This window comes from Amblyraja radiata, chromosome 24 (assembly GCF_010909765.2).
Source record: "Amblyraja radiata isolate CabotCenter1 chromosome 24, sAmbRad1.1.pri, whole genome shotgun sequence".
NCBI classification, from domain to species: Eukaryota; Metazoa; Chordata; class Chondrichthyes; order Rajiformes; family Rajidae; genus Amblyraja; species Amblyraja radiata.
The window spans coordinates 3,829,836-3,855,623 of record NC_045979.1 but is presented as its reverse complement, the minus strand read 5'-3'; the positions used below and the strand labels follow the sequence as shown (position 1 = coordinate 3,855,623).

Genomic DNA, 25,788 nt, shown 5'->3' with positions numbered 1-25,788 from the left:
ACTCTATCCGTATTCTGTCTGGGGAGAGGGGTGAGTGAGAGCAAACTGAGGGACACAGAAGATTCATTCACAGCAGCAGGGTAGAAACCATGTTTACTGAAGAAAGAGGACACCTCGGATGTCCTAGAGTGGAAAGCCTCATTCTTGGGAGCAGATGCGGCAGAGATGGAGAAATTAAGTGTAAGGGAAGGCACTCTTGCAAGAGGCTGGATGAGAGAAGGTGTAATCATGGTAGGATCTTGGTAGGGAGGAGGGGGAATGAGGGGGGGTGGGGGTGGGGAGAAGGATAAAAACTGTAAGAGGGGAGATACATGGGAAGTAATAGATTGAGTGTTTAAGAAGGAACTGCAGATGCTGGAATATCGAAGGTAGACAAAAATGCTGTAGAAACTCAGCGGGTGCAGCAGTATCTATGGAGCAAAGGTTGGAGGAGGTGCAGGTGAACCTATGCCTCACCTGGAAAGACAGTTTGGGTCCTTGGATGGAGTCGGGGGGGGGGGGGGGGGGGGGTAAAGGGACAGGTGTTGCATCTCCTGTGTTTGCAGAGGAAAGTACCTGGGGAGGGGGTGGTTTGGGTGGGAAGGGACGAGTTGACCAGGGAGTTTCGGAGGGAACGGTCTCTGCGGAAAGCAGAAAGGGGTGGAGATGGGAAGATGTGGCCGGTAGTGGGATCCCGTTGGTCTAAATCGATAATATATATTGTAAATAACTGGGATCCCAGCACTGAGCCTTGCGGCACCCTGCGAACGTACAAACTACGTACAGACAGCACCCATGGTCAGGATTGAACCCGGAGCACTGGCGTGGCGGCAACTCTACCACTGGTTGAGTTAGTATGGGAAAAGGAGTTAAAATTATTAGGAATCGGGAGACTTGACTGTATACTTGTGATCAAAAAGAAAAAGGAAGCATATGTAAGGTTTAAGAAGATAAATCAGACAGTGCCTTTGAGAAATATAAAGCAAGTAGAAAATAACTCGGGTGGGCGATTGGAAAGGCCCAAAGGGGCCGTGAAATACATTGGTGAGTCGGATTAAAGAAAATCCCAAGCTTTTTAAAATGAACATTAAAAACAACATGCAAAGATAGAGCCATTCAAGGGTAAAGGAGGGAATTTGTGCTTGGAGTCAGAGGATAAAGGCAAGATATGGAGTACATTGCATCTGTATTCACAAAGGACATTTGTGGAAAATACTAACATGCAGGGGCTGTTTGATATCAAGGAGCAGGTGGAGCTGGGGTTTTTGAAGAGTATTAACATGAATACATTTCTGGAGCCTGGTGGGATCTATCCTAGGTTATTAAGAGAAGCAAGAGGTCTGGGGTCATAACAAAAATCTTTATAATTTCTTAATTCTTCATCAACCCACACAATATGGTTTTTCGGGTAAGGAAATTCACAAATGACTACACAAAGATGTGCGATTTGGAGTAAAATCCACACAGGGAATTCAGGTGGAAAAAAAATATCAAGGATTTTTTTCCCCACTCATGACGTGCCAGGAGTGCACAAGGATGAAGTTTATAAGGATGTTGCTGACTCGAGGGCTTGGGCTATAGGGAGAGTTGGGGCAGGCTAGGACTTTATTTCTTCGGGTAGAGGAGGTAGATGGGTGATCTTATCGAGGGGAATAAAATCATCATGGGAATAAATATGTTGAGCACACAGTCTTTTTCCCAAAGCAAGGGAAACAAGGACCATTGGGCCATAGGTTTAAGATGAGAGGGAAAAGAATGAACAGGAACCCGAGAGGCAACGTTTTCCATGCAGAGGGTGGTGGGTATCTGAAACAAGCTGCCAGAGGTGGTTCAGAGGGGCGGAGGTCACGAGGAGTAGTGTATGGGTGGTGGGTGGTCAGGTAGCCTAATTAAAAGAGGAGGAAGGCCAAGACCAGTGAAATCATTTCTTACGGTTCCCTGTAGGGGGAAGAGGAGCAGATGAACCCAGAGAGTCAGGCCACGTGGTGTAGGAGCCTGCAGCATGGAGGCTGAGGGCCTGGAGCTAGGCCTGCATCTCCGGTAAGGCAATGCCTCCGGCCTGCTGGTGGGCGGTGGAGAGGCAAGGTCCGGTGGAGTAAAGTTAAAGCTAGAATATAAAATCAGGAATATAATGCTGAGGCTTTATTAGTCACTGGTCAGACCGCATTTGGAGTATTTTGAGCAGTTTTGGGCCCCATAATTGTGGATGGATGTGCTGACATTGGAGAGGGTCCAGAGGAGTTTATGAGAACGACCTCAGGGATGATTGGGTTAACATATGATGAGCCTTTGTCAGTATTGGGCCTGTACTCAGTGGAGATAAGAAGGATGAAGAAGGAATCTCATTGAAACTTATCAAATAATGAATGGCCTGGATAGAGTGGATGTGGAGAGGATGTTTCCACAAGTGTAAGCAACTAGAACCAGACGGCACAGCCTCAGAATCAAAGGATGTACTTTTAGAAAGGAGACGAGGAGGAATTTCTTTAGACAGTGGGTGGTGAATGTGTGGAATTCATTGCCACAGATGGCTGTGGAGGCCACGTCATTGAGTATTTTTGAGGAGGAGATGGACACATGTTTAATTGGTATGGGTGTCAGGGTTTATGGGGAGAAGACAGGAAAATAGGGTAAATATTTACATACACCTTATGAACAGGGAGGGAGCAAACCCAACACGGAGTTTAGTGCAGTATTTACAACCAATAGCTGTCATCCAGGGCTTAAAATTAACAGATTCCTGGAAGAAAATATGACCTCTGAGCTCAGGGCATTTCGTACATTGATCAATTCAGCTAAGCAATGCTTGAATTATATCTCATTTCAATCCATCAAATGTCTCTAATAATCTTAGCCTTTAAGTGTGAATCACAATTTGCAGGAAAACTGTTCCCAGATTTCCACATCCTTTGTGAAATTGCTCCTTGTCATCACTCTGCCCTCATTATAAGGTTGTGTGGGAAGGAACTGCAAATGCTGGTTTAAACCGAAGATAAACACAAAAGGCTGGAGTAACTCGGCGGGACAGGCAGCATCTCTGGAGAGAGGGAATGGGTGGCGTTTCGGTTCGAGACCTTTCTTCTCATGATAAGGTTGCTGTTCCACATTTATCCACCAGAGGAAGTAGTTTCTCTTTGTCTTCACCCTATCGGATTCTTTAATCATTTTAAGACTCGCATTCATTATTTAGGTCATTTAGCCTCCAGAATCATTTAGGCCCCTAGATCCTCTTCTGAGTACTGCCCAGGACCAAATGTAGTCACTACCCAATGAGATCTAAATGGAGCTTGATACAAATGTAGCATTGCTTACAACACATGGATTACAGTTCCCTGATGTTGTCAAATCAGGATTTGAACCTTTTTCACCTGTTCACTGGTTTTTAGTGACTACTGTACTCAAAACCTTAGAATTTCACTGCTCTGGCACAGCTCTACCTTCTCACCATTTAGAAAAACTGACCAACCTTCCTTTGGGTAAACCAAGGTCTAAACCAACCATTGCCAACACAATAGTCAAAGTTCCTACTCTAGTTTTCACTGAAAGTGGCTCCAAGCTGCGTGGTCAAATTCCTCTATAGCTCCATCTCAGGGCATCTACTACACACAGTGCTTCAGGAAGGCCGTCAGCATTCACAAAGACTCCTCACACCCTTGTAATAGTCTGTTCGAACTTCTACCTTCCGGCAGACGTTACAAGGCCTTCTACGCCCGCACCTCCAGACTCAGGAACAGCTTCATCCCCAGAGCTATAGCTGCTCTGAACCGGCCCTGCTGAGTGCCCCCCACCCCCATGAACTGTCTTCCTCGGATGGTCACGTCGCACATCGACCCGGCACAGACCTATTTGCACTTTATACTGTTTTACTGTTCTTTTTTTTTATAAATTATGTTTCTCTGAGTATCCAAATTTTAGTTGTTTAAGTTATAACATCAGAACATATAGCTGCATACCAAATCTCATTGCACCTATGTGCAATGACAATAAAAGATATTATCATTATTATTATCTACTTTTCCAGATATGATAGGCCAAATCACAAACAAATATGAGACGAAGCACAGGAAGGAGATAGAGAACTTAGTAACATGTTGTTAGGACAATAACATCCCCTCGATATCTAGCTGTGGACTTCAGGAAGTATGATGCCCCAATCAGTATCAATGGTGCCTGTGGAAATAGTTAAGAAATTCATGTTCCTTGCAGTTAACATTACCAACAATCTGGTGTGGAGCAACCACTTTGAAGCAACAGCCTAGAAGGCACACCAATGCCTCAAAAAAAGTAGTGAAAAGGATATGCAATAACGTTAGTTGTTTGATGGGTGAAAACAAACCCAGGTACCTTCCCCTGCAACCACAGGAGATGCAACACCTGTCCCTATACCTCCTCCCTCGACTCTGTCCCGGAACCCTGACAGTCATTTCAGGCAAGGCAGAGGTTCACTTGTATCTTCTCTAATCTCATCTACTGTATCCATTGTTTAAGATGTGGATTCTTATACATCGGCGAGACCAGCGATCGTTTCGCTGAACACCTTCGCTCAGTCTGCCTGAACCTACCTGATCTCCCGTTTGCTAAACACTTTCATTCTCCTTCCCATTCCCACACAGACCTTTCTGTCCTCAGTCTCCTCCATTGTCAGAGTGAGGCTAAACGCAAACTGGAGGAACAGCATCTTATATTTCGCTGAGCAGCTTATAGCCCAATGGTATGAGTATTGAGTTCTCTAACTTCAAGTAATCCCAGCCTTCCCTCTCTCTATCCCTCCCCCACCCAAGTCGCACCAGCTTCTCGTTTTTACCCAACAACAGCTAACAATGGCCTGTTTCCTTTATCATCGTTACTTATTTGCATATCTTTCATTAATTGTTCGTTATCTCTACATCATCATCATCTATTTCTCTCATTTACCCGTTTCCCTAATTAGTCTGAAGGGTCTCGACCCGAAACGTCCCCCATTCCTTCTCTCCAGAGATGCTGCCTATCCCGCTGAGTTACTCCAGCTTTCTGTTACCAATCTTTGGTTTAAACCAGCATTTGCAGTTACATCCTATCAATGCCTCTATTTCCTCAGGACTCTTATAAACTACGACAGATGCAGCATAGAAAGCATTACTGTTGGATCGTATCACAGCTTGGTTTGATGATAAGAACATCAGTGATAGGAGCAGAATTAGGCCATTCAAACAATCAAGTCTACTCTGCCATTGAATCATGGCTGATCTATCTCTCCCTACTAACCACAGTCTCCTGCCTTCTCCCCATAACCTCTGACACCTGTACTAATCAAGAATCTATCTATCTCTGCCTTAGATATATCCACTGACGGCCTCCGCAGTCTTCTTGGGAACAATTTGGAACCAGTTCTGCACAATACCGTAAGAGATTGCAATGAGTTATGGATGCAGCCCAGTTTATCACACCGACCAGACTCCCCACCATTGTCTCCATCTGCACTTCATGTTGCTTCAGAAAAGCAGTCAATATAATCAAAGTCTTGTCCCACCCCCATCATTCTTCCGTCACCTGCTCCCGTCAAGTAGAAGGTACCGAAGCCCGAAAGTGTGCACCACCAGATCAGGAACAGCTTTTCCCCCACTGTTATCAGGCTTCTGAATGAACCTAGACAAAATGCTGGAGAAACACAGCGGGTGCGGCAACAACTATGGAGCGAAGGATATAGGCAACGTTTTCTATTTCCTTCTCTCCATAGATGCTGCCGCACCCGCTGAGTTTCTCCAGCATTTTTGTCTACCTTCGATTTTCCAGCATCTGCAGTTCCTTCCTGAACATTCTGAATGAACCTTCCATAAGCAAGGGACTGTCCAATTCACCTCTACCCTTTGCACACGTTGAAGTTTGTCTCTGCAACTGGTACTGTATAATGATGAGAACTATATTCTGCACTCTGTATCTTTCCCCTTGCTCTACCTATTGTACTTGAGTTTGGCTTGATTGTATTATTGTATAGTATATATAATCTCTTTTGATAAGATGCAAAACAAAGCTTTTCACTGTACCACAGTACATGTGACAATAATAATCGAAGTATCACACCTTCTGACAAAGGACATGAGAATACCACTGAGCCAAAAAATTAACTTTTAAATGTATGCTTGTGGGGAATTGAACCTTGGAAATACCACCGTTGAACCTGAATGTGGATTGAGGAGGGATGGTTGATCTGTACAACATTAAAGAAGAGGAATTCTGAATACTTCTGCTCCTGAGCCTATGGAATGGAGACAGTTGTATCACTCGAAACAGCAGCTTGCCTGAAGAGCTGGCCTTTAAGTTCAAATTCTCTCCAATTCGATCCTAATTCTTTTGTCCAACTTCTCCATTGATTGCAGCGGGCCTGTTGTTCCTTACCTTTTGTGTGTGGGAGTTGAGGGGCGGTCGAGATGTCGCCAAGCTCTCCTCCCTTTTCCTGTGCGCGCAGTTGACTTCGGGGGACTTGGTTATTTTGGTGGGTTTTAAGCACGAGGCCGCGTTCTTCCGTTTCCTGCCCTCAGCTCGTAGGGGTGAGTTGCCGATCAGTGGTGGGGTCGAGGGGCAGTGAATTCCAAGCTTACGTCCCTCACAGAGGCGAGCATCCCTTTTGGGGTCAAAGAGTTCCACTGTCCAGCTGGGCCCTTTGATGGACTTCCCTGAATGCCCCACGATTCCCGCCTGTCCCAGTGCTTTGGGGCTGTGAGCAGCCACTCCATTGTTAGCGTTGTGTGAAGAGGTATTCATGTTAGTGGGCCGGGGGACTATTCCACCAGGCGGAGGGTTGCTGATCCTGCCCAGACTTAGCACACAGTTCCTTTTGAGTGGGGGGTCCAGAGTAGGTTGCAACTGGGAGGCAGAGAATGCTGGCTTCTTCCTCTTGCTTTGTGATGTGTCAGTGAGTGGGTGAGAGCCTTGGTGGAATCCGGACACGCTCCCAGCCTTGGCCCAGGACGTTCTGCCCGAAGCACGCAAAGGGTTTGAGGCGGGGGGTAACAAAGGGGGCGAGCGGCAGCGGATGGCAGGCAGTTCCGTGGAGGTTGGCGCTGCGGTGGAGGCAGCAGTCGAGGGTGTTGGCTTTAGATCCGTGCCCGCGAGCGAGGGCGAGGAGGAGTTGGCTGCCACAGGCAGGGAGGACAACGATTGCAGCGAGGAGGCGGGTGGTGGCAGTGCCGTCTGGGCATCCATGGCTGGAGGGATTTTCCTGCATTAAGAAGACAACCCAAAATGAATCAATTATCCCTCACCTTATAAGCGATCAGTTGCAATGTGTTGTGTTGGGTGTGGGGTGTGGGGGGGTGTGGGGTGTGGTGGGGTGGGGTGTGGGGGCAGGCAGGGAAGAGAAAGTAGATGGTGCACAACTGCAAGGGGAACTACATTATAGAGTAATACAGCGTGGAAACAGGCTCTTCGGCCCAACCCGGCCAACATGTCCCAGCTACACTAGTCCCACCTACCTGCCTTTGGCCTATTACTGGAAGAGGGTTGTCCCGCTGCAAGGCATGGGAGAGGAGGGAGTGCTCTGAGGGGCTGCACTACAGCATGGGAAGGCGAGGAGGGGAAGCTGCATAGGGTTTTTACAATTAACATTAACATTGATAGATTATTTTCAGATAGCCTATTGAAAACTATGATATCTCAGCAGACAGGTTGGATCAAGATCAGCCATAATCAAGCAAAACCCGAGCGGCCAAGTGGCCTCTTCAGATTTGGTCTTGATTTCACAGCTTTCTCTATCAATGGTCAAAAAGCAGAAGACTGCAGATGCTGGAAATCTGAAAGAAAAAACAAAAAGTGCTGGGGATACTCAGGAGCTCAACAATTAAAAAGGGTGGCACAGTAGCGCAGCGATAGAGTTACTGCCTTACAGCGCTGGAGACCCAGGTTCGATCCCGACTACGGGTGCTGTCTGTACGGAGTTTTCACGTTCTCCCCATGACCGCGTGGGTTTTCTCTGAGATCTTCGGTTTCCTCCCACACTCCAAAGATGGACGGGTTTGCAAGTTAATTGACTTGGTATACTGTAAATGTAAAATTCCTGGTGTGTGTGGGATAGTGTTAATGTGCAGGGATCGCTGGTCGGTGCGGACCCGGTGGGCCAAAAGGCCTGTTTTCCGTGCTGTATCTCTAAACTAAACTAAAACAAAGCTATTGTGGATACCCGAGGGAGAAAATTCACAGATCTTCATTTCGCTAAATGCCAATTACTCCATTCTCCAATTGCTCCACTCATTCCTTGTGAACAGATGTCTATAAATTATTCTCCTCTGACATTTTATGAGCTTTTAAAAAGAGATGGGATTAAGCTACAGATTATTCCCACAGTAGTTCATCTCTCAGATATTTTTGACTCCGTTACATTGTACTCTACCTTTCTTAACACAAATGCTTCAATGAAAACATTAATGGGGCATGAAAAAGGCAACATACTGACCTCCACATCTGAGAGTTTAGGTGCCTTTCCACCATGGAATTAAGGGCCATTCGGAAACGATCCAATCTCCTGTTGAAGACGTAATAACCTCGGCTAATCATTCGGGATCCGAAAGTGCAAAACTGGAAAGAAGAAAGGTTAGATTGGGTGAAGGAGTTGATCAGTTCAACAATGACCAGTAGTTCATTATGTGGACCATATACGTTGAGAAAAGACCAACTCATGCTCAACAGCTAAATCTTGGCTACAATTTATAGAATTTATAAAGAACAATTGGATTCAGGCTTTGGGGGGGATGCTGTGAAATGCCACAAAAAAAGTAATAGTCATTTAGAATTCTTCTCTAAGGTTTGTTAAAAGAATTACACAAGAGACGAACATTTTATTTTATCTGAAAGGGGAATAGAAATTATGGGATCTCTACAAGGAGATCAGATCAATGTTAGCCATGATCTGGCTGAAAAATGGAATAGGTTCTTGAGGGGCTCTGTGGCCGACTGCTATTCTGGTTTTTGTTTCAGAGTTTTTTCCCCCCACTTGTAATCAAAAACTGCTGCTGATGCTGGAAACCTGACATAAAAATAGAAAATGCTGATGATACACACTCGGGCCAAATGTCAGTGGACTATTTAACCTAGCAACCTGCATGTCTTTGGGATATGGTAGGAAACTAACTCACGCAGTCTGGGAATGTGTAAACTCCACACAGACTGTGCCTAAGGCTGGGATCGAACCCAGGTCATTGGAGCTGGGAGGCAGCACCTCCACTTACTACATGACTTCGCCACCATAATTTGTCGTTGATGGTGCAAATGCAACATTGTCAGGAACGCTCTTGATCAGATGAAACTTTAAACCAAGGCCCCGTCTCCCTCCCAAGTCTGTCTGAAATATTCCAGGTAACAATTTTGAAGAGTGGGGGGAATTTTCCTGATATCTTGGACAAATTTATACTAAAATCAACATCACTAAGCACATTATATGATTAATAATACATCCCCAGAAGAGACAAATTGGCTTGAGGTCATGAAAACACGGATAAATGTTCTATTTTACACCTTAAACAGGGAGAAATTTTCTTCTTTGTGGGAGGATTGGTAATCAGAAAACCTATATATATATATATAAGGTAACTATTAAAAGAAAAAGGGGGAAGATGAAAATAATTTATTTCACAGCGAGGTGTTATGCTCTGGAATGCATTGCTTTATGGAATGGCAGAAATAGATTCATCCACAATGCTTAAACTGGAAATATATGCAAGATTAAGGGGAAAGGGCAAAGAAACAACAATGTCACACACATCACCCGCAGTACTAGTAGCAAGGTTGCACGAAAGCAAATAAAAATGTTTTCCTAAATCACTACATAATGCAGTGAGATTAAAACATTTCTCAGCCCCATCTGCTCTGTAGAAGATTCAGTTTAAAACATCAATGCGTCTGGTAAGACAAGTATGAAATGAAGAGAGAGGAGCGGAGCTGCAATAGAACGTACTGCCAGTGGCTTTGGATGCAATTGTGAATAGTGACAGTCTGGCTTCTCCAATTCCTCAGGCATCTCTCCATCACTCTCTTCGCTCGACAGCCGGCTGTTTATCTCGAATCTGAAGAGAGGGTAGGGGAGCTCAGAGTGTGGAGCAGGATCAGCTGTGGACCTCTCACAATCAGACAATTCACTTTCCAAGGAAACCCTGTGAAAAGGAAGAAAGTGAATTCAGATGGCACCGAGATACCTCAGCCCCTTGAACAAAGTTCAAATTCCCAGTCCCTTCAGCACATACTGATGTATTCCAGCTCAACAACAAACCTATCTGGAGCAGTTTCAGCTCGTGTCAGGCTCAGAGTGAAGCCTCCTCAATATTACCTCATGAAACATTCCCGGAGAAGATGCACTGCCCTCCTTAAACCCCCTCGCCAATGTCCTATGTTTATAACTGATGCATCTGAAGTTTATTTTTACAGATTGTCATTCAGTAATCTTCAAACATCCCACCCACCTCCCTTGTTTCTTTATTGATTTTAATTTAGTTTGTTCATTTTCAGTAATCTCTCCCCACCACCCATCTAATGCCTCATGTTCTTGGCTGTATCCATACTGCTATTAATCCAGCTTCCGCCACCACTTTAGTCATGCAATAAATCTTCTTAGCCCAGTTGTCATCAGTCGCCATTAACACAAGACAAATATATAGTGAGGCTCATCAAACAAAGCATAATCACTTTTACACTAAAGGAAGCTTTCAATGCTGCAGATTAAAAACACGCTTTATGTGAAAATGTATTTTTCCGGGCAAAACACGTTTCACACAATTTACTGTAGAAACACCATAAATCATGACAGCAGTAGAATTATAATCTGTGCAAAGTGCTACCAGCAGACAGGGTGCATGTGTACCATCTGCTGTTAGAACTCTGCACTACAAGGACACTGCAGCTCATTATCAGGGTTCTGTTGTCCAGACCAGTTTATTTGTAATAGCATGTTTTTCAGAAAACCGCTACTAACCAGCTGCTAACCTTGACATGTGTTACAGATACAGCAGTTTTTTTTAATAGCAATAAGTCGATTCATAAATAGCAAGACTGAGCCTCATATTCAGTCCTGTAATCTGTGATTTCTAATCTGGGTCAGATGACTGGAGGAAAAACTGATGAGAGATAAACACCGACATGGACCAGATAGGGTCACGGCGTCCTACAGCACGGAAACATGCCTTAATGCCCCATCAACACTAGTCCCACTTGCCTGCATTTGGCCAGTATCCCTTGAAACCTTTCCTATCCCTGTACCTGACCAAATGTCTTCAAAATGTTATTATGGCACCTGCCTCACTACCTCCTTGTTCCATATGCCCCTCACCCTCTGCATGAACAAGGTGCCCTCTCAGGTTTCTATTACATCTTTCCCCTCCATTCTTACACCTATGTCCTCTGGTTCTTGAATCCCCTACACTAGATGAAAGACACTGTGCATTCACCCATCCTATTCCCCTCATGAGTCCCAGCCTGCTCAGGTCAGACCGTCGAGTCCTGCAACATCCTTGTTCCTTCTCTGCACCCTTTCCAACTTGGCAACATCTTTCCTATAACATGGTGCCCAGAACTGAACACAAAACTTTAAATACGTACTCACCAATGTGTTATATAACAGCAGCATGACCTCCCAACTTCTATACTCAATGCTTTGACTGTTGAAGGCCAATGTGCCAAAAGGTGCGCCATTTTTGACCACCCTACCTACCTGTGACACCACCTTCAAGGAACTATGTACCTGCACTCCAGGATCACTCTGCTATACAACACTCCCCAGAGCCCAACCATTTACTATGTAGTAGACAAAAATGCTGGAGAAACTCAGCGGGTGCGGCAGCATCTATGGAGCGAAGGAAATAGGCAATGTTTCGGGCCGAAACCCTTCTTCAGGTTTCGGCCCGAAACGTCGCCTATTTCCTTTGCTCCATAGATGCTGCCGCACCCGCTGAGTTTCTCCAGCATTTCTGTCTACCTTCGATTTTCCAGCAATCTGCAGTTCTCTCTTGACCATTCACTATGTAGGTCCTGCTCATGTTGCTTCCAAAATGCAACACCTCACATTTCTCAGTATCAACCGTTCTATCAACCATTTCTCAGCCCACCTGGCCAACCTGGAACCTGCAGCAATGTTTCACAACCATCTTCACGATCGGCACCACCCACTTTCATATCATCTGCAAACTTGCTAACCTTGCCATGTATATTCTTATCCAAATAATTGGTATAGATGACAAACAGTATTGAGCCCAGCACCAAACCCTGAGGCACACCACTAATCACAGGCCTCCAGTCCGAGAAGCAACTTCCACTATCACCCTCTGCTTTCTTCCATGAAGCTAATTTTCTATTCATTCAAACCATTTCTGCTTGGATCCCATGTGATCTAACCTTCCGGAGCAGCTTATCATGTCGAACCTTGTCAATTACTTGGCTGGAATTCATATAAATATCATCTACAGCTCTGCCTTCATCAACCTTTTTGGTCACATCCATCAGATTCCATCAGATTCGTGAGACACGACTGCCCACGTACCAAAACAAGCTGACTAACCGGTGAGACTACATTGGTGAGACCAAGCGTAGGTTGGGCGACCGTTTCGCCGAACACCTCCGCTCAGTCCACCTTAACCTACCTGACCTCCCGGTGGCTCAGCACTTCAACTCCCCCTCCCATTCCCAATCCGACCTCTCTGTCCTGGGTCTCCTCCATTGCCAGAGTGAGCAACAGCGGAAATTGGAGGAACAGCACCTCATATTCCGTCTGGGGTCCTTGCGCCCTTATGGCATCAACATTGAATTCCCCCAATTTGGCTAGCCTGTGCTGCCCCCTCCCCTTCCTTCACCCTCTAGCTGTCTCCTCCCCCCCTCCCATCCGCCCGCCCTCGGGCTCCTCCTCCTCCCTTTTTCCTTCTTTCTTTCCCCACCCCCCATCAGTCTGAAGAAGGGTTTCGGCCCGAAACGTCGCCTATTTCCTTCGCTCCATAGATGCTGCTGCACCCGCTGAGTTCCTCCAGCAATTTTGTGTACCTTTGACTAACCCTAACGTCCATCTAAATACCGGCACACTGCCCTCCATAATGTTTGGGACAAAGACCCGTCATTTATTTATTTGCCTCTGTACTCTACAATTTGAGATTTGTAATAGAAAAAAATCACATGTGGTTAAAGTGCACATTGTCAGATTTTAATAAAGGCCATTTTTATACATTTTGGTTTCACCATGTAGAAATTACAGCAGTGAATACTACCCTGGAAGCCTTTTCTTACCTATATCGTTTGTGCCAACATACACAACGACATCCGGCTGCTCCCCTTCCCCTCTGAAGATGTCATGCAGTCGCTCAGAGACGTCCTGAACCCTGGTACCAGGGAGGTAGCACACCATCCTGGCGTCCCGACTCCTGTCTACATCCCTAACTATAGAGTCACCTACTACTACTACTACTACTACCTGCCGCCGTCCTTGCCTGCTGAGCCTCAGTGCAAAGGTTGGTGTCACAGCCCTGCCAGCCACTGCTGCTCAATGATGATGTGTCGTCTGCCCCAACAGCACCCAAGAGGGTGAACCTGTTTTGAAGAGGTACAGTCACTGGGGTCACCTGCACTCCATGTTTAATTCCCTTCCTTGTGGTCACCCACCTTCCTGGACCTTCGGTGTGACAACTTCACCATAGGTCCCGTCCAAGAAGCTCTAATTTTCCCAAATGGTCCTGTGGCCACCCAGCTGCTGCTCCAGTTCCTTAATGTGGTCTTTTAAGGAGCTGCACGTCGACACGTGTCCCACAGATGTGGGCGGTCATCAGGGACACCAGCAGTTTAATGACTTCCCACTTCCTGCAGGAGGAGCACTGTAACATCTTACCTGCCGTTACTAAATATACATGCTACTAAATATACAATGCCATGAGCAAACTGAATCTTATCCGCCTCGGTGATAGTCTCCTTGCCGAAGACTCTTGAATGAAAGACTTGCACTTGACCTCCACACAGCACATAAAACACTTGAACGAAAGATTCGCACTTCACCAACACACAAGGAGCACTGTAACATCTTACCTGCCGTTACTAAATATACATGCTGCTAAATATACAATGCCGTGAGCAAACTGAATCTTATCCGCCTTTGTGATAGTCTCCTTGCCGAAGATAACCTCTCTCTCCGCTAGACTTTGCCATGTGGTGGTTAAGTCCAGCTTCTTTCACCTAAGGAAGCTGGCAAAGGTGAAGCCCATTCTCGAGCGGGAGCATTTTGAAACAGTAATCCATGCCTTTATTACATCTAGGCTGGATTACTGTAACGCACTCTACTCTGGAGTCGCACGAGCTTCATTGGCTCGTCTCCAGCTTGTTCAAAATGCTGCCGCTCGCCTTTTGACTGGAACTCGAAAGAGGGAGCACATTACGCCAATTTTGGCCTCCCTACACTGGCTCCCAGTGCACTTTCGAGTTCATTTCAAAATTCTTTTATTTGTTTTTAAATCATTGAATGGGCTCGCCCCGTCTTACCTCTCTGAGCTGCTCCACCTATATGCTCCTGCCCGGTGCCTCAGGTCAGCTGATCAGCTGCTCCTTGAGGTACCAAGGTCTAAGCGGAAGCTCAGAGGGGATAGAGCCTTTTCTGTTGCTGCTCCGGCACTCTGGAACACCTTGCCGTTGCACATCAGACAGGCCCCCTCACTGTCCATCTTCAAATCCTCCCTAAAAACATATTTTTATTCTTTGGCTTTCGACACTGGCTGAGGCATTGCTCCTGTTTTTAGTGCTTTTAATGTCTTTTAATTTTTAGTGTGTTTTTTATAGTCCTTCGTTGTACGGTTTTTAATGGTTTTTAATTGTTTGTAATAGCTTTTTGTTCATGATTTCTCATGTACAGCACTTTGTGGCAACTGTAGTTGTTTAAAGTGCTTTATAAATAAAGTTATTATTATTATTATTATGTATTTATTTGTTACTTAATTTACCAATTTGGATGCTGCACCCAGTCCAGTGGTTAACTTTAAATTGTTCTGCCTCTCACCTTAACTTTCTTCAGCTGACTCCGCTAATTGGTCTATTTTCCAAGGCTCCCGCTCTTTTCAAACTGAAAAGACTTCAGCAAGTGGTACGATTTCTTGCTTTGTGGCATTTGGGGAGGGGGCAGAGGCTGTTAGCTCAGAAAATGACTTTCTATTTGAAGCATCTGAGATTGTACGGCTGAGGTGACAGTAGTCTCTAGAATATCTGCGATCTGCTTCAATATATCGGAGTGTTAACATATGTCTGCACACACATTGCAGTACTTGTATTACTGGATTGTGATCCTGAGCAATCCTGAGAGAGACCTTCTAAAGACAGGTCTCGACCCAAAACGCCATCCATTCCTTCTCTCCAGAGATGCTGCCTGTCTGGATGAGTTACTCCAGCTTTTTGTGTCTATCTTCAGTGTTCAGAACCAGCATCTGCAGTTTCTTCCTACAAGCTATAACTTTTTCCCGATTCCAAGATTGCTGTGGTTAGTGTGAGAATGTCATTGTCATCCAACACCAGAAATGATACATGGGATCCAAATATTCAGTCATGTTCAATCACCACAAATGAACACATCAATATATTGAGCAGAAATGGATCTTTCAGCCCATAAGTTGAAAGCAACTGAAAGGCTTTACCACCTGTCGCTGACCAAGAACATGCTGACTTACCATTTAACTCAGATATCCATATTTTATCCAGAAACCTCACTCAACAGAAAATAAATATCCAAGCACAATACTGAAAACACTAATTAAGCCCTTACATCCTATTATTTGGGAAAGCGAGTTCAAAACTTACACTAAACTTTGTTGCGAAAAGCATTTTTTAATTTGACATTTGATCAGGTTGGCTTTTGTTTTAGACAATAGACAATAGGTGCAGGAGTAGGCCATTCGGCCCTTCGAGCCAGCACCGCCATTCAATGCGATCATCCACAATCAGTACCCCGTTTTAGGATGTGCCTCCTTGGTTTAGGCTCCCCCATTAGAGGAAGGAATGTCAACATCATTATCATTAACCCCATGCCCCTTAAATAGCTATATCCCAAGAAAGCCAATGATGTGTGAGAATGGTTGGGTGCTGGAAATTTGGAGCATACCTGGAGCCAGAAGAGCAGACAGGCTTTGTGTTTCTCATGGGGACTCCTGGCATCACTGAACCCCAGCCTCCGGTGGTCATCTCCTGCACAGGAGAAAGTGGCACTGCCTCTTTTGCCTGCTGCTTTCTCTCTCGACCACCTTCCTTGTTCTTCAAGCTTGCCCGATGTTCTGCCAGGAGCTCGTCGAATGCCAGTCGCCGCCCGATCACGTTCCTTCTCTGAGTCAGGGAGTGCGTCTAACACAGGGTGAAAGGTGACAGGTCAGCTGACAAGAGGAGTGGGGAGGGGAAGAACAACATGCATGTATATCGCAGAGGAAAACACGGCAATGCTCTTCACTATCTGTGAATATTTGACAGCAAGCTCCAAAGAAAGGTAGAGAAATTCAGAGGTTCTGGTCGGACATGGCAGAGCTCAGGGACTTTCCAGATACGGAAAGTGCTGCCACTGGTGAAATCAGTGTACAAATATGGAGTGCGGAATTGAAATAATTAACTGACAGAGGAAATACTGAGTCCAGGTGTTAATTTTAAAACAAGTTGCTGCCTCACAGCGCCAGTGTTCAATCCTTTAGGTGCTGTCTGCACCTATTTTGAACGTTCTCCCTGCGTGAGTTTTTCCCGGGTGCTCCGGTTTCTTCCCACATCCCAAAGATATGCAGGTTTGTGGGTTAATTGGCTTGGTATAATTGCAAATTGTCCCTAGTGTGTGTAGGATGGCATTAGTGCGCAGGGATCACTGGTGGGCCTAAGGGGCTATTTCCGCACTGTATCTCTAAACTAAACTAATTTAAAAAAAGGATAAGGGTCTTACAAATCACTGAGATGTCAATATTGAGACCACCATAAATGAGCTGGAATGGTGGTCAGCACTGGCCCATCGAAGTGGCAGTGCGGGGAGGACAACTTCACTGGACAGGAATTCCAGTGTGAGCATTGCATCAAAAGCTCGCACCGAAGGAACACTGCAGACAGGTAGGCAATCCCAACGGAGTGCTGCACTGACAGACAGGTCTCACCAACAGAGAGAGAACACTGCTCTGTCACATTGGGAATTTTGGGAAGGTACTGCCACATCAGACAGGCAGCTCTAAGGAAACATTGCATCAAACAAAATACAGCTAATTCTCTAGTTTATAACAATGAAGCATATAAGCTTAATATGCTTGGCTGGTTTGCAGATTCAGAGCAGTTCTAATGCAGTAAACCCTCATTTTATTGGGCCTCTTTATAATGGATTTCGGTCATAGCGGACTACCTGCCTGCAACACCCCTGGCTAACACCACCTCCCCGGCTGCTTACAGCCCCAGCTTCCAACGCCATCCCCGACTCGCTAGGTGCACCAGTGAACTATTCTTCACCCACCGCACGGTCTGGTTCATGTGGCTGTTGTTGTGGCTCACGTTGTCACCCCTGGGGACAACGATTTCTTCAGGCTGCTGCCGCTGTCAGGATGCGCTCGGTCACCATGGGGCTCTCTCCCCTCTCACCAGCTCCCTGCTTTGTCCGCTCCGTCGTTAGCCCCTCCACCGTCACCCCCTTCTCCCGTCTCTCTGTCCACTCGGCCTCTCCCCCACCTCTGCACACATCGCCGCCACTGCACCACCTCCTCCTCCTCCCCTGGAGTAGCTGACAAACTCCACCCCGGAAGAGGCGACAGCAGGTGAGAGAGGAGGGAGCCCCGTGGTGACAGGGCGCGTCCTGTCGTTGATAGCGGCCTGAAGAAAGTGCTGTCGGCCAGGGGCTACGTGAGCCGCACCAACAGCCGGGTGGTAGTTGGTGAAAAAGGGCTTGCGGGCGCAGACCAACGGCAGACCAGCGGCTGAAGAAGGGTCCAGACGTCACCTATCCATGTTCTCCAGAGATGCTGCCTGACTTGCTGAGTTAAGGGCCTGTCCCACTTACGTGTCCTTGGCACGCAAATTACTCGACCTCGTGGTCGTGTTGAGCCGCGACAGTACCGCGAAGGTCGCGCGCGATTTCATGTGTACGCACAGCCGTCTGGAGCGCGTGACGTCATTTGAAGATGGATACAAAGCAGGAGTAACTCAGCAGGACCGGCAGCATCTCTGGAGAGAAGCAATGGATGATGTTCCGTGTCGAGACTCTTCTTCAGTCTGAAAAGAAGGGTCTTGACCCGAAACGTCACCCATTGCTTCTCTCCAGAGATGCTGCCGGTCCCGCTGAGCTACTCCTGCATTTTGTGTCCATCTTCAATTTTCTAGGCCCCGCTATGGACCTAGAAGTGGGGGCGGATCCAGACCGCAACGGCCGTGAGCCCCAGGCCGAGTTCAGCGATCGTTTGACTGCTTCTGCTGCTGTTGGAGGTGAGACGTTGCGTCGCACCAGGGTCTTGGGCCTGTCCCACTTTGGCTGTCAGTTATGCGACAGGCCGTTGGTGCGCGAAGATTTCGTTCGCAACAAAAATTTCGGAGCCCCGCGCGATGTCGCGCACAACTCCATACTCCTCCGCGCTTCTCAGTGGGACCGGCCCCGCGCGGCCCTACGATGCCCGTGAGCCTCAACGCGACCAGGAGGCCGTGTAATTTGCGTGCCAAGGACACGTAAGTGGGACAGGCCCTTTACTACAGCACTTTGTGTCCTTTTGTGTATTAACCATTATCTGCCTTTCTTTGTGTCAACTACATACAATGATAATACCCTACACAGTTGTACCGGACAATCAGCAATAATATCAACCCCCGCCCTCACCACCACCCACCCCCCATGGTCTGTTATGATGAGGGTTTACTGTAATCAGTCAGGTTTTAATTGCTCCTAGATTGAAGGATGAAGGTCCTCCATTACTCCTGCCTGATGTGAGAGCAAAATAAGGGACACCCAGAGGCAGGAAAGGACCATCACATTTGTCCCACACGATAAGGGCTGGAACTTCGACAAACACTGCCTCCTTCCTTTGGCATCTCCTGAGGTAATAAAGCCCAAGGCCAATAAAGGGGGAAAAATACTTTAAAAAATTCCTCTTCAACCCCCCAGGGAACTGAAACCAGATCACACGGACAAAGAGTTAGCTACAAAGTCGAGAAAGCTTTCCTTTTGCTTCATTATTTACTTCACCAACTCCCCCCCAAAAATGACTAGAACACTTACAACTCTAATTTGTTTGTTTTATTTCTCATTACAAATCTATATGTCCAGGCGTTTTAAATGCTGCAAATGAGCTGCCCTGAGATTTGCTTGAGAAGAAAAAACAGGCGGCAAGGAAAGTTGGGGGCCGCAGGGGTGTAAGAGTTACCTTACAAGTTAATGAACGTGTGCAGTGCTTCTTGCTCTCTGGATCCATCACTCCGCAGTGCTTATTGAGATCACTTTCTTTCTCTGTTGAGAGATTAGGTAAAGGTTATGCAGTATGACAGATGTTTCTTGTTAAAGGCCCAAAGCCTCCTCACAACTTCATTTTGCCCTACAGGAACATTTAAATGCAGCTCTTTTGGAATAAAAAAGGATCAATCAAGTAAGTTTGAAACATTTTCCCACAGTATTTTATTTTTAAATGCAAAATTGATACTGCGGGGATCAAAAGCGTTTAATCAGTGGAGCAGGATGATTAAAAATCATGGATTGGTCAAGAGCTTCAAAATATGCTGCGGAACTGAATGCCATAATGACAACTTGCATTTACATTGTTATAGAGTCATACAGCATGGAATGACTCAAGCCCTTCAGCCCAACTTGCCTATGCTTACCAAGGTGCCCCATTTACACTAGTTCCACCTGCCCATGTTTGACTATGTCCCTCTAAACCTTTCCTATCCATGTACCCATCCAAATATATATTAAATGTTATCATAGTACCTACCTCAACTACATCCTCTGGCAGCTCACTCTATATACCCACCACCCTGGACGTCACAGTAATGCAGCGCCAGAGTTGAGGTAGTCACTGCCTTATAGAGACCCAGGTTCAATCCTGACTATGGGTGCTGTCTGTATGGAGGGTGCATTCTCTCTGTGACTGCGGTTTTCTCCATGAGCTCAGGTTTTCTCCCACACCCCAAAGACATGCAGGTTTGTAGATTAATTGACTTCTGTAAATTGCTCCTAAGGTGCAGGATGCAAAACTGGGATAAATAGACTAGTGTGAACGGGTGATTACTGGTCGGTGTGGACTCAGTGGGTCTGTTTCCACGGTGTATTTCTAAACTAAACCTTTGTGTGAAATAGTTGCCCCTCAGGTTTCTAGTAAATATTTCCCCTCTCACCTCAAACCTATGTCCTTTAGTATTTGATTTCCCCTACTCTGGTTAAAAGACTGTACATGTACACTGCTCTTCCCTTCATGAACATAGAAACATAGGAAATAGGTGCAGGAATAGGCCATTCGGCCCTTCGAGCCTGCACCGCCATTCAATATGATCATGGCTGATCATCCAACTCAGTATCCCGTACCTGCCTTCTCTCCATACCCCCTGATCCCTTTAGCCAAAAGGGCCACATCTAACTCCCTCTTAAATATAGACAATGAACTGGCCTCAACTACCTTCTGTGGCAGAGAATTCCAGAGATTCACCACTCTCTGTGTGAAAAATGTTTTCCTCATCTCGGTCCTAAAAGCTTTCCCCCTTATCCTTAAACTGTAACCCCTTGTTCTGGACTTCCCCAACATCGGGAACAATCTTCCTGCATCTAGCCTGTCCAATCCCTTAAGAATTTTGTACGTTTCTATAAGATCCCCCCTCAATCTTCTAAATTCTAGCGAGTACAAACCGAGTCTATCCAGTCTTTCTTCATATGAAAGTCCTGACATCCCAGGAATCAGTCTGGTGAACCTTCTCTGTACTCCCTCTATGGCAAGAATGTCCTTCCTCAGATTAGGAGACCAAAACTGTACGCAATCCTCCAGGTGTGGTCTCACCAAGACCCTGTACAACTGCAGTAGAACCTCCCTGCTCCTATACTCAAATCCTTTTGCTATGAATGCTAACATACCATTCGCCTTCTTCACTGCCTGCTGCACCTGCATGCCTACTTTTAATGACTGGTGTACCATGACACCCAGGTCTCCTTGCATGTCCCCATTTCCTAATCGGCCACCATTCAGAGAATAGTCTACTTTCCTGTTTTTGCCATCAAAGTGGATAACCTCACATTTATCCACATTTTACTGCACCTGCCATGCATTTGCCCACTCACCCAGCCTATCCAAGTCACCTTGCAGCCTCCTAGCATCCTCCACACAGCTAACACTGCCCCCCAGCTTCGTGTCATCCGCAAATTTGGAGATGTTGCATTCAATTCCCTCGTCCAAATCATTAATATATATCGTAAATAGCTGGGGTCCCAGCACTGAGCCTTGCGGTATCCCACTAGTCACTGCCTGCCATTGTGAAAAGGACCCGTTTACTCCTAGTCTTTGCTTCCTGTCTGCCAGCCAGTTCTCTATCCACATCAATACTGAACCCCCAATACCGTGTGCTTTAAGTTTGTATACTAATCTCTTATGCGGGACCTTGTCGAAAGCCTTCTGAAAGTCCAGATATAACACATCCACTGGTTATCGGCCTTTAATCCATTCAATTTACCTAACACCACTTCCCGGCTAACCTGGATTTCACTCAGTTCCTCCATCTCATTTGACCCCCGGTCCCCTGCTATTTCCGGCAGATTATTTATGTCTTCCTTAGTGAAGACAGAACCAAAGTAGTTATTCAATTGGTCTGCCATGTCCTTGTTCCCCATGATCAATTCACCTGTTTCTGACTGCAAGGGACCTACATTTGTTTTAACTAATCTTTTTCTCTTCACATATCTATAAAAGCTTTTGCAGTCAGTTTTTATGTTCCCTGCCAGTTTTCTTTCATAATCTATTTTCCCTTTCCTAATTAAGCCTTTTGTCCTCCTCTGCTAGACTCTGAATTTCTCCCAGTCCTCTGGTAGGCTGCTTTTTCTGGCTAATTTGTACGCTTCATCTTTCGTTTTGATACTATCCCTGATTTCCCTTGTTATCCACGGATGCACTACCTTCCCTGATTTATTTTTTTGCCAAACTGGGATGAACAATTGTTGTAGTTCATCCATGCAGTCTTTAAATGCCTTCCATTGCATATCCACCGTCAACCCATTAAGAATCAATTGCCAGTCTATCTTGGCCAATTCACATCTCATACCCTCAAAATTACCTTTCTTTAAGTTCAGGACCCTTCTGAATTAACAATGCCACTCTCCATCCTAATGAAGAACTCAACCATATTATGGTCACTCTTGCCCAAGGGGCCACGCACAACAAGACTGCTAACTAACCCTTCCTCATTACTCAATACCCAATCTAGAATAGCCTGCTCTCTCGTTGGTTCCTCTACATGTTGGTTTAGAAAACTATCCCGCATACATTCCAAGAAATCCTCTTCCTCAGCACCCTTGCCAATTTGATTCACCCAATCTATATGTAGATTGAAGTCACCCATTATAACTGTTTTACCTTTGTTGCACACATTTCTAATTTCCTGTTTGATGCCATCCCCAACTCCGCTACTACTGTTAGGTGGCCTGTACACAACTCCCACTAGCGTTTTCTGCCCCTTAGTGTTTCGCAGCTCTACCCATATCGATTCCACATCCTCCAAGCTAATGTCCTTCCTTTCTATTGCGTTAATCTGCTCTCTAACCAGCAACGCTACCCCACCTCCTTTCCCTTTCTGTCTATCCCTCCTGAATATTGAATATTGCCAACATACAACCTTATAAGATAAGATCACCTCCCATCCTCCTGTACACCAAGGAATAGTCCTAGGCCTCTCCCTATAATTCAAGCCCTCAAGTCCTGGCATCTTCAATGCACTCTTTCCAACTTCATAACATGTTTCCTATTACAGGGTGACCAAAACTGAAGACATACTCCAAATGTGGCCTCACCAACGGTTTATACAACAGTAATATAACATCCCAACTTTGATATTTAATACTCTGACTGATGATGGCCTTTGACCACCCTGTCTGCCTGTGACACCACTTTCAAAGAACTATGTACCTGCAATCACAGATCCCTGTGCACGACAACACTTCCCACAGCCCTGCTTTTCAATGTTCTTTTAATCCAAAGACCCCTCATCAAAGTAATCAAATAAAACCTGGAGCATCAATAAATAAATACCTGGATTAAAGTGATAAATTTTAGAGCAATTTGTAAAGGAGGATTGAGAGCGATAGGAACTGCAGATCAATTCTTAGTCTGCTTCAACGCCTGCAAGGATGTATGTGCGACAAAGTGGAGTTCAGCTCTGTAGTCAAAAGACTTCAACGCTTCACAGTGGGATAGGTCTGCAGGTACAGCCCTCTTGCCGGTACCAGGGCTATAAGGCCATTCGTCAAGTGTCAGTCAAGCAAGGTGGTTTTTCAATACTGTGTTTAGAGGAGGATACTTCTATAGATGCACCATAGAGAGCATGTTGCTGCTTTGCATCACAGCTTGGTTTGGGAACTGCTCTGTCCAAGACTGCAAGAAATTGCAGAGAAGAGTAGATGCAGCCCAGTCCATCACACAGACCAAACTTCACATCATTGACTCACCACAGCATTGAAAAGCAGCCGACGTAATCAAGGACTAGTGATTCCTTCTTCTCCCCTGCACCCTCCTACCCTGCCTCTTGCAAAGACGCTATCCCTTACTCTTAACTTCCCCATCCCCACCGCATCCGTTCAAGATGAGGCTATCCATTCTAGGACATCCGAGATTCCCTCTTTCTTTAGTAAAAGCATTTCCTCCAACTGTCATAGATAGTTCCCTCACCCTCGTCTCCTGTATCTTGTAGTTCTGCTCTCTCTCCTCCTCCCCCCAGGTCAAACAAGGTTAGATTCCCCTCATTCTTACCACCAACCACTCCAGCCTCTGCATCCAGCACATCATTCTCTGTCATTTCCTACAACTTCAACCTGATCCTACCACCAGTCATGTCTTCCCAGCGACCCTTTCCACCTTCCTCAGAGACCGCTGCATCCAGAACTCCTTGTTTCACTCACCCCTTCCCACCCAAATCATCCCCTCCCCAGGTACAGATCAACTACAGGAGATGGGACACTTGTCCATGTAGCTACGTAGGACACAAAATGCTGGAGTAACTCAGCGGGTCACATCACATCACATCCATCCAGGGACCCCAGGTGAGACAGTGGTCCAAGAGCACCTCCTCGAATCTCATCAACTGCATTCATTTCAACTCCCCTCCCCTTCACATAATGACCTTTCTGACCTAGACCGCCTCCATTGCCAGAGTGAGGTGACACCCAAACTGGAGGAACAGCACTGCATATTCCGCTTGGGTGGGTTACGGTGCCCAAGATGTGAGCGGTATGAACATTGGAATCTCCAACTTTAGGTAACTAGCCTACAAACAACCCCTCTTTCCCCCGCCCCATCTTCCTACCCCCCTCTTCCCTGTACCCCACATGGATTCACATCCATTTCTCCCCTTCCCCCTCCCCCAATCCCTTTTCCACATATGCCCACAGACGGCCGTGGAGGCCAAGTCAATGGCTATTTTTAAGGCGGAGATTGACAGACTTTTTATTAGTAAGAATGTTATGGTTTATGGGGCAAAGGCTGGAGGATGGGGTTGAGAGGAAAGATAGATCAGCCATGATAGAATGGCAGAGTAAATTTGATGTGCTGAATGGCCTTATTCTGCTCCTGGAACTTATATACCTTCCACCGGATGCACAATTTGTACCTCCTATCCTTATCTCACGCTTTTTGCTTTTCATCTCTGGCCTCATCCCCTCACTTGTATCCACCTATCACTTGCCAGGCTTTGTCCTGGCCCCACTTCTCTTTCAGCTTCCCTCTTGCCCACCACTATCTGAAACGTCACCAATTTACGTTCTCCAGGGTGGCAGCCTGACCGCTGAGTCACTCCAGCATCTTTTGGATGAAGGGCACAGGTGAAAGCATGTCAAGCACAGCTATTGCAGCTTTCTCAGTTTCTTAGTTATCCGTTCCTGCGACCTTTCTCCTACTATTTTTCTCCTGCTAGTTTTCATTGAGAAATTGCATTTTTCTTTGAGCACAGATAAAGTTGGAGATGGTGTAATAATTCCTCCGTACCGATGGAGCAAACTCTCACAAGACAATTACAGCACATTGTACAATCAAAAACCAGCCAGCATCATTGGTTAGATACAGAAAAATCCATCTAATCAAACACTAGAACATGTGTAGACAGGCTCAACAAGCTTTATGAAACAATCCCATTGATTAAATCGAGCAGTCCTCACCCTATATTGTCACTTGAAATAGATAAAAATTAGATAATAAATAAATAAAGCTCCTTCTACACTGCCTCATCAATTTGTTCCGCATATAATCAGAATTTAATACATCTTGCAAGCATTTGCCACCCATATTATGTTGATTCCAGTAAAGCAGTCATATAGTACACTTGCCTTCATTGGTCGAGGCATTTCGTATAAGCATCAGGAAGTCACAGTGCAGCTCTATAGAACGTTCGTTGTGCTGCATTTTGAGTATTGCATGCAGTTTTGATCACTTTATTATAGGAAGTATGTGCAAACTTTGTATGTGCAAAGTATGTCCAAAATGGTGCAGAGGTGGTTTATCAGAATGATAACTAGGTTAGGAGGTATTAGCTACAAGAAGAGGTTGGATAGACTTGGAATATGTTCTCTAGAACGCCGGAGGTTGCGGAGAGACCTGATTGAAGTATAAATTTATGAGAGGCATAAATAGGAAGACAATCAGAACTTTTTTCGCAAGATGGAAAAAT

General features: G+C 45.8%; 1 protein-coding gene across 1 annotated transcript in view; it reads right to left on the bottom strand.

Annotated features, from left to right (window-relative positions):
* The window catches only part of LOC116986556 (ataxin-7-like protein 1), a 66,375-nt gene that overhangs the window by 5,344 nt on the left and 35,243 nt on the right, over nt 1-25,788 (bottom strand). The window contains exons 7-11 of the mRNA XM_033042154.1: nt 19,308-19,390; nt 16,052-16,287; nt 9,905-10,100; nt 8,408-8,529; nt 6,355-7,177 (exon numbers count right to left, since the gene is read on the bottom strand). Coding sequence (XP_032898045.1) covers nt 6,355-7,177; nt 8,408-8,529; nt 9,905-10,100; nt 16,052-16,287; nt 19,308-19,390 — 1,460 coding nt within the window. The remainder of the gene's footprint in view (nt 1-6,354; nt 7,178-8,407; nt 8,530-9,904; nt 10,101-16,051; nt 16,288-19,307; nt 19,391-25,788) is intronic.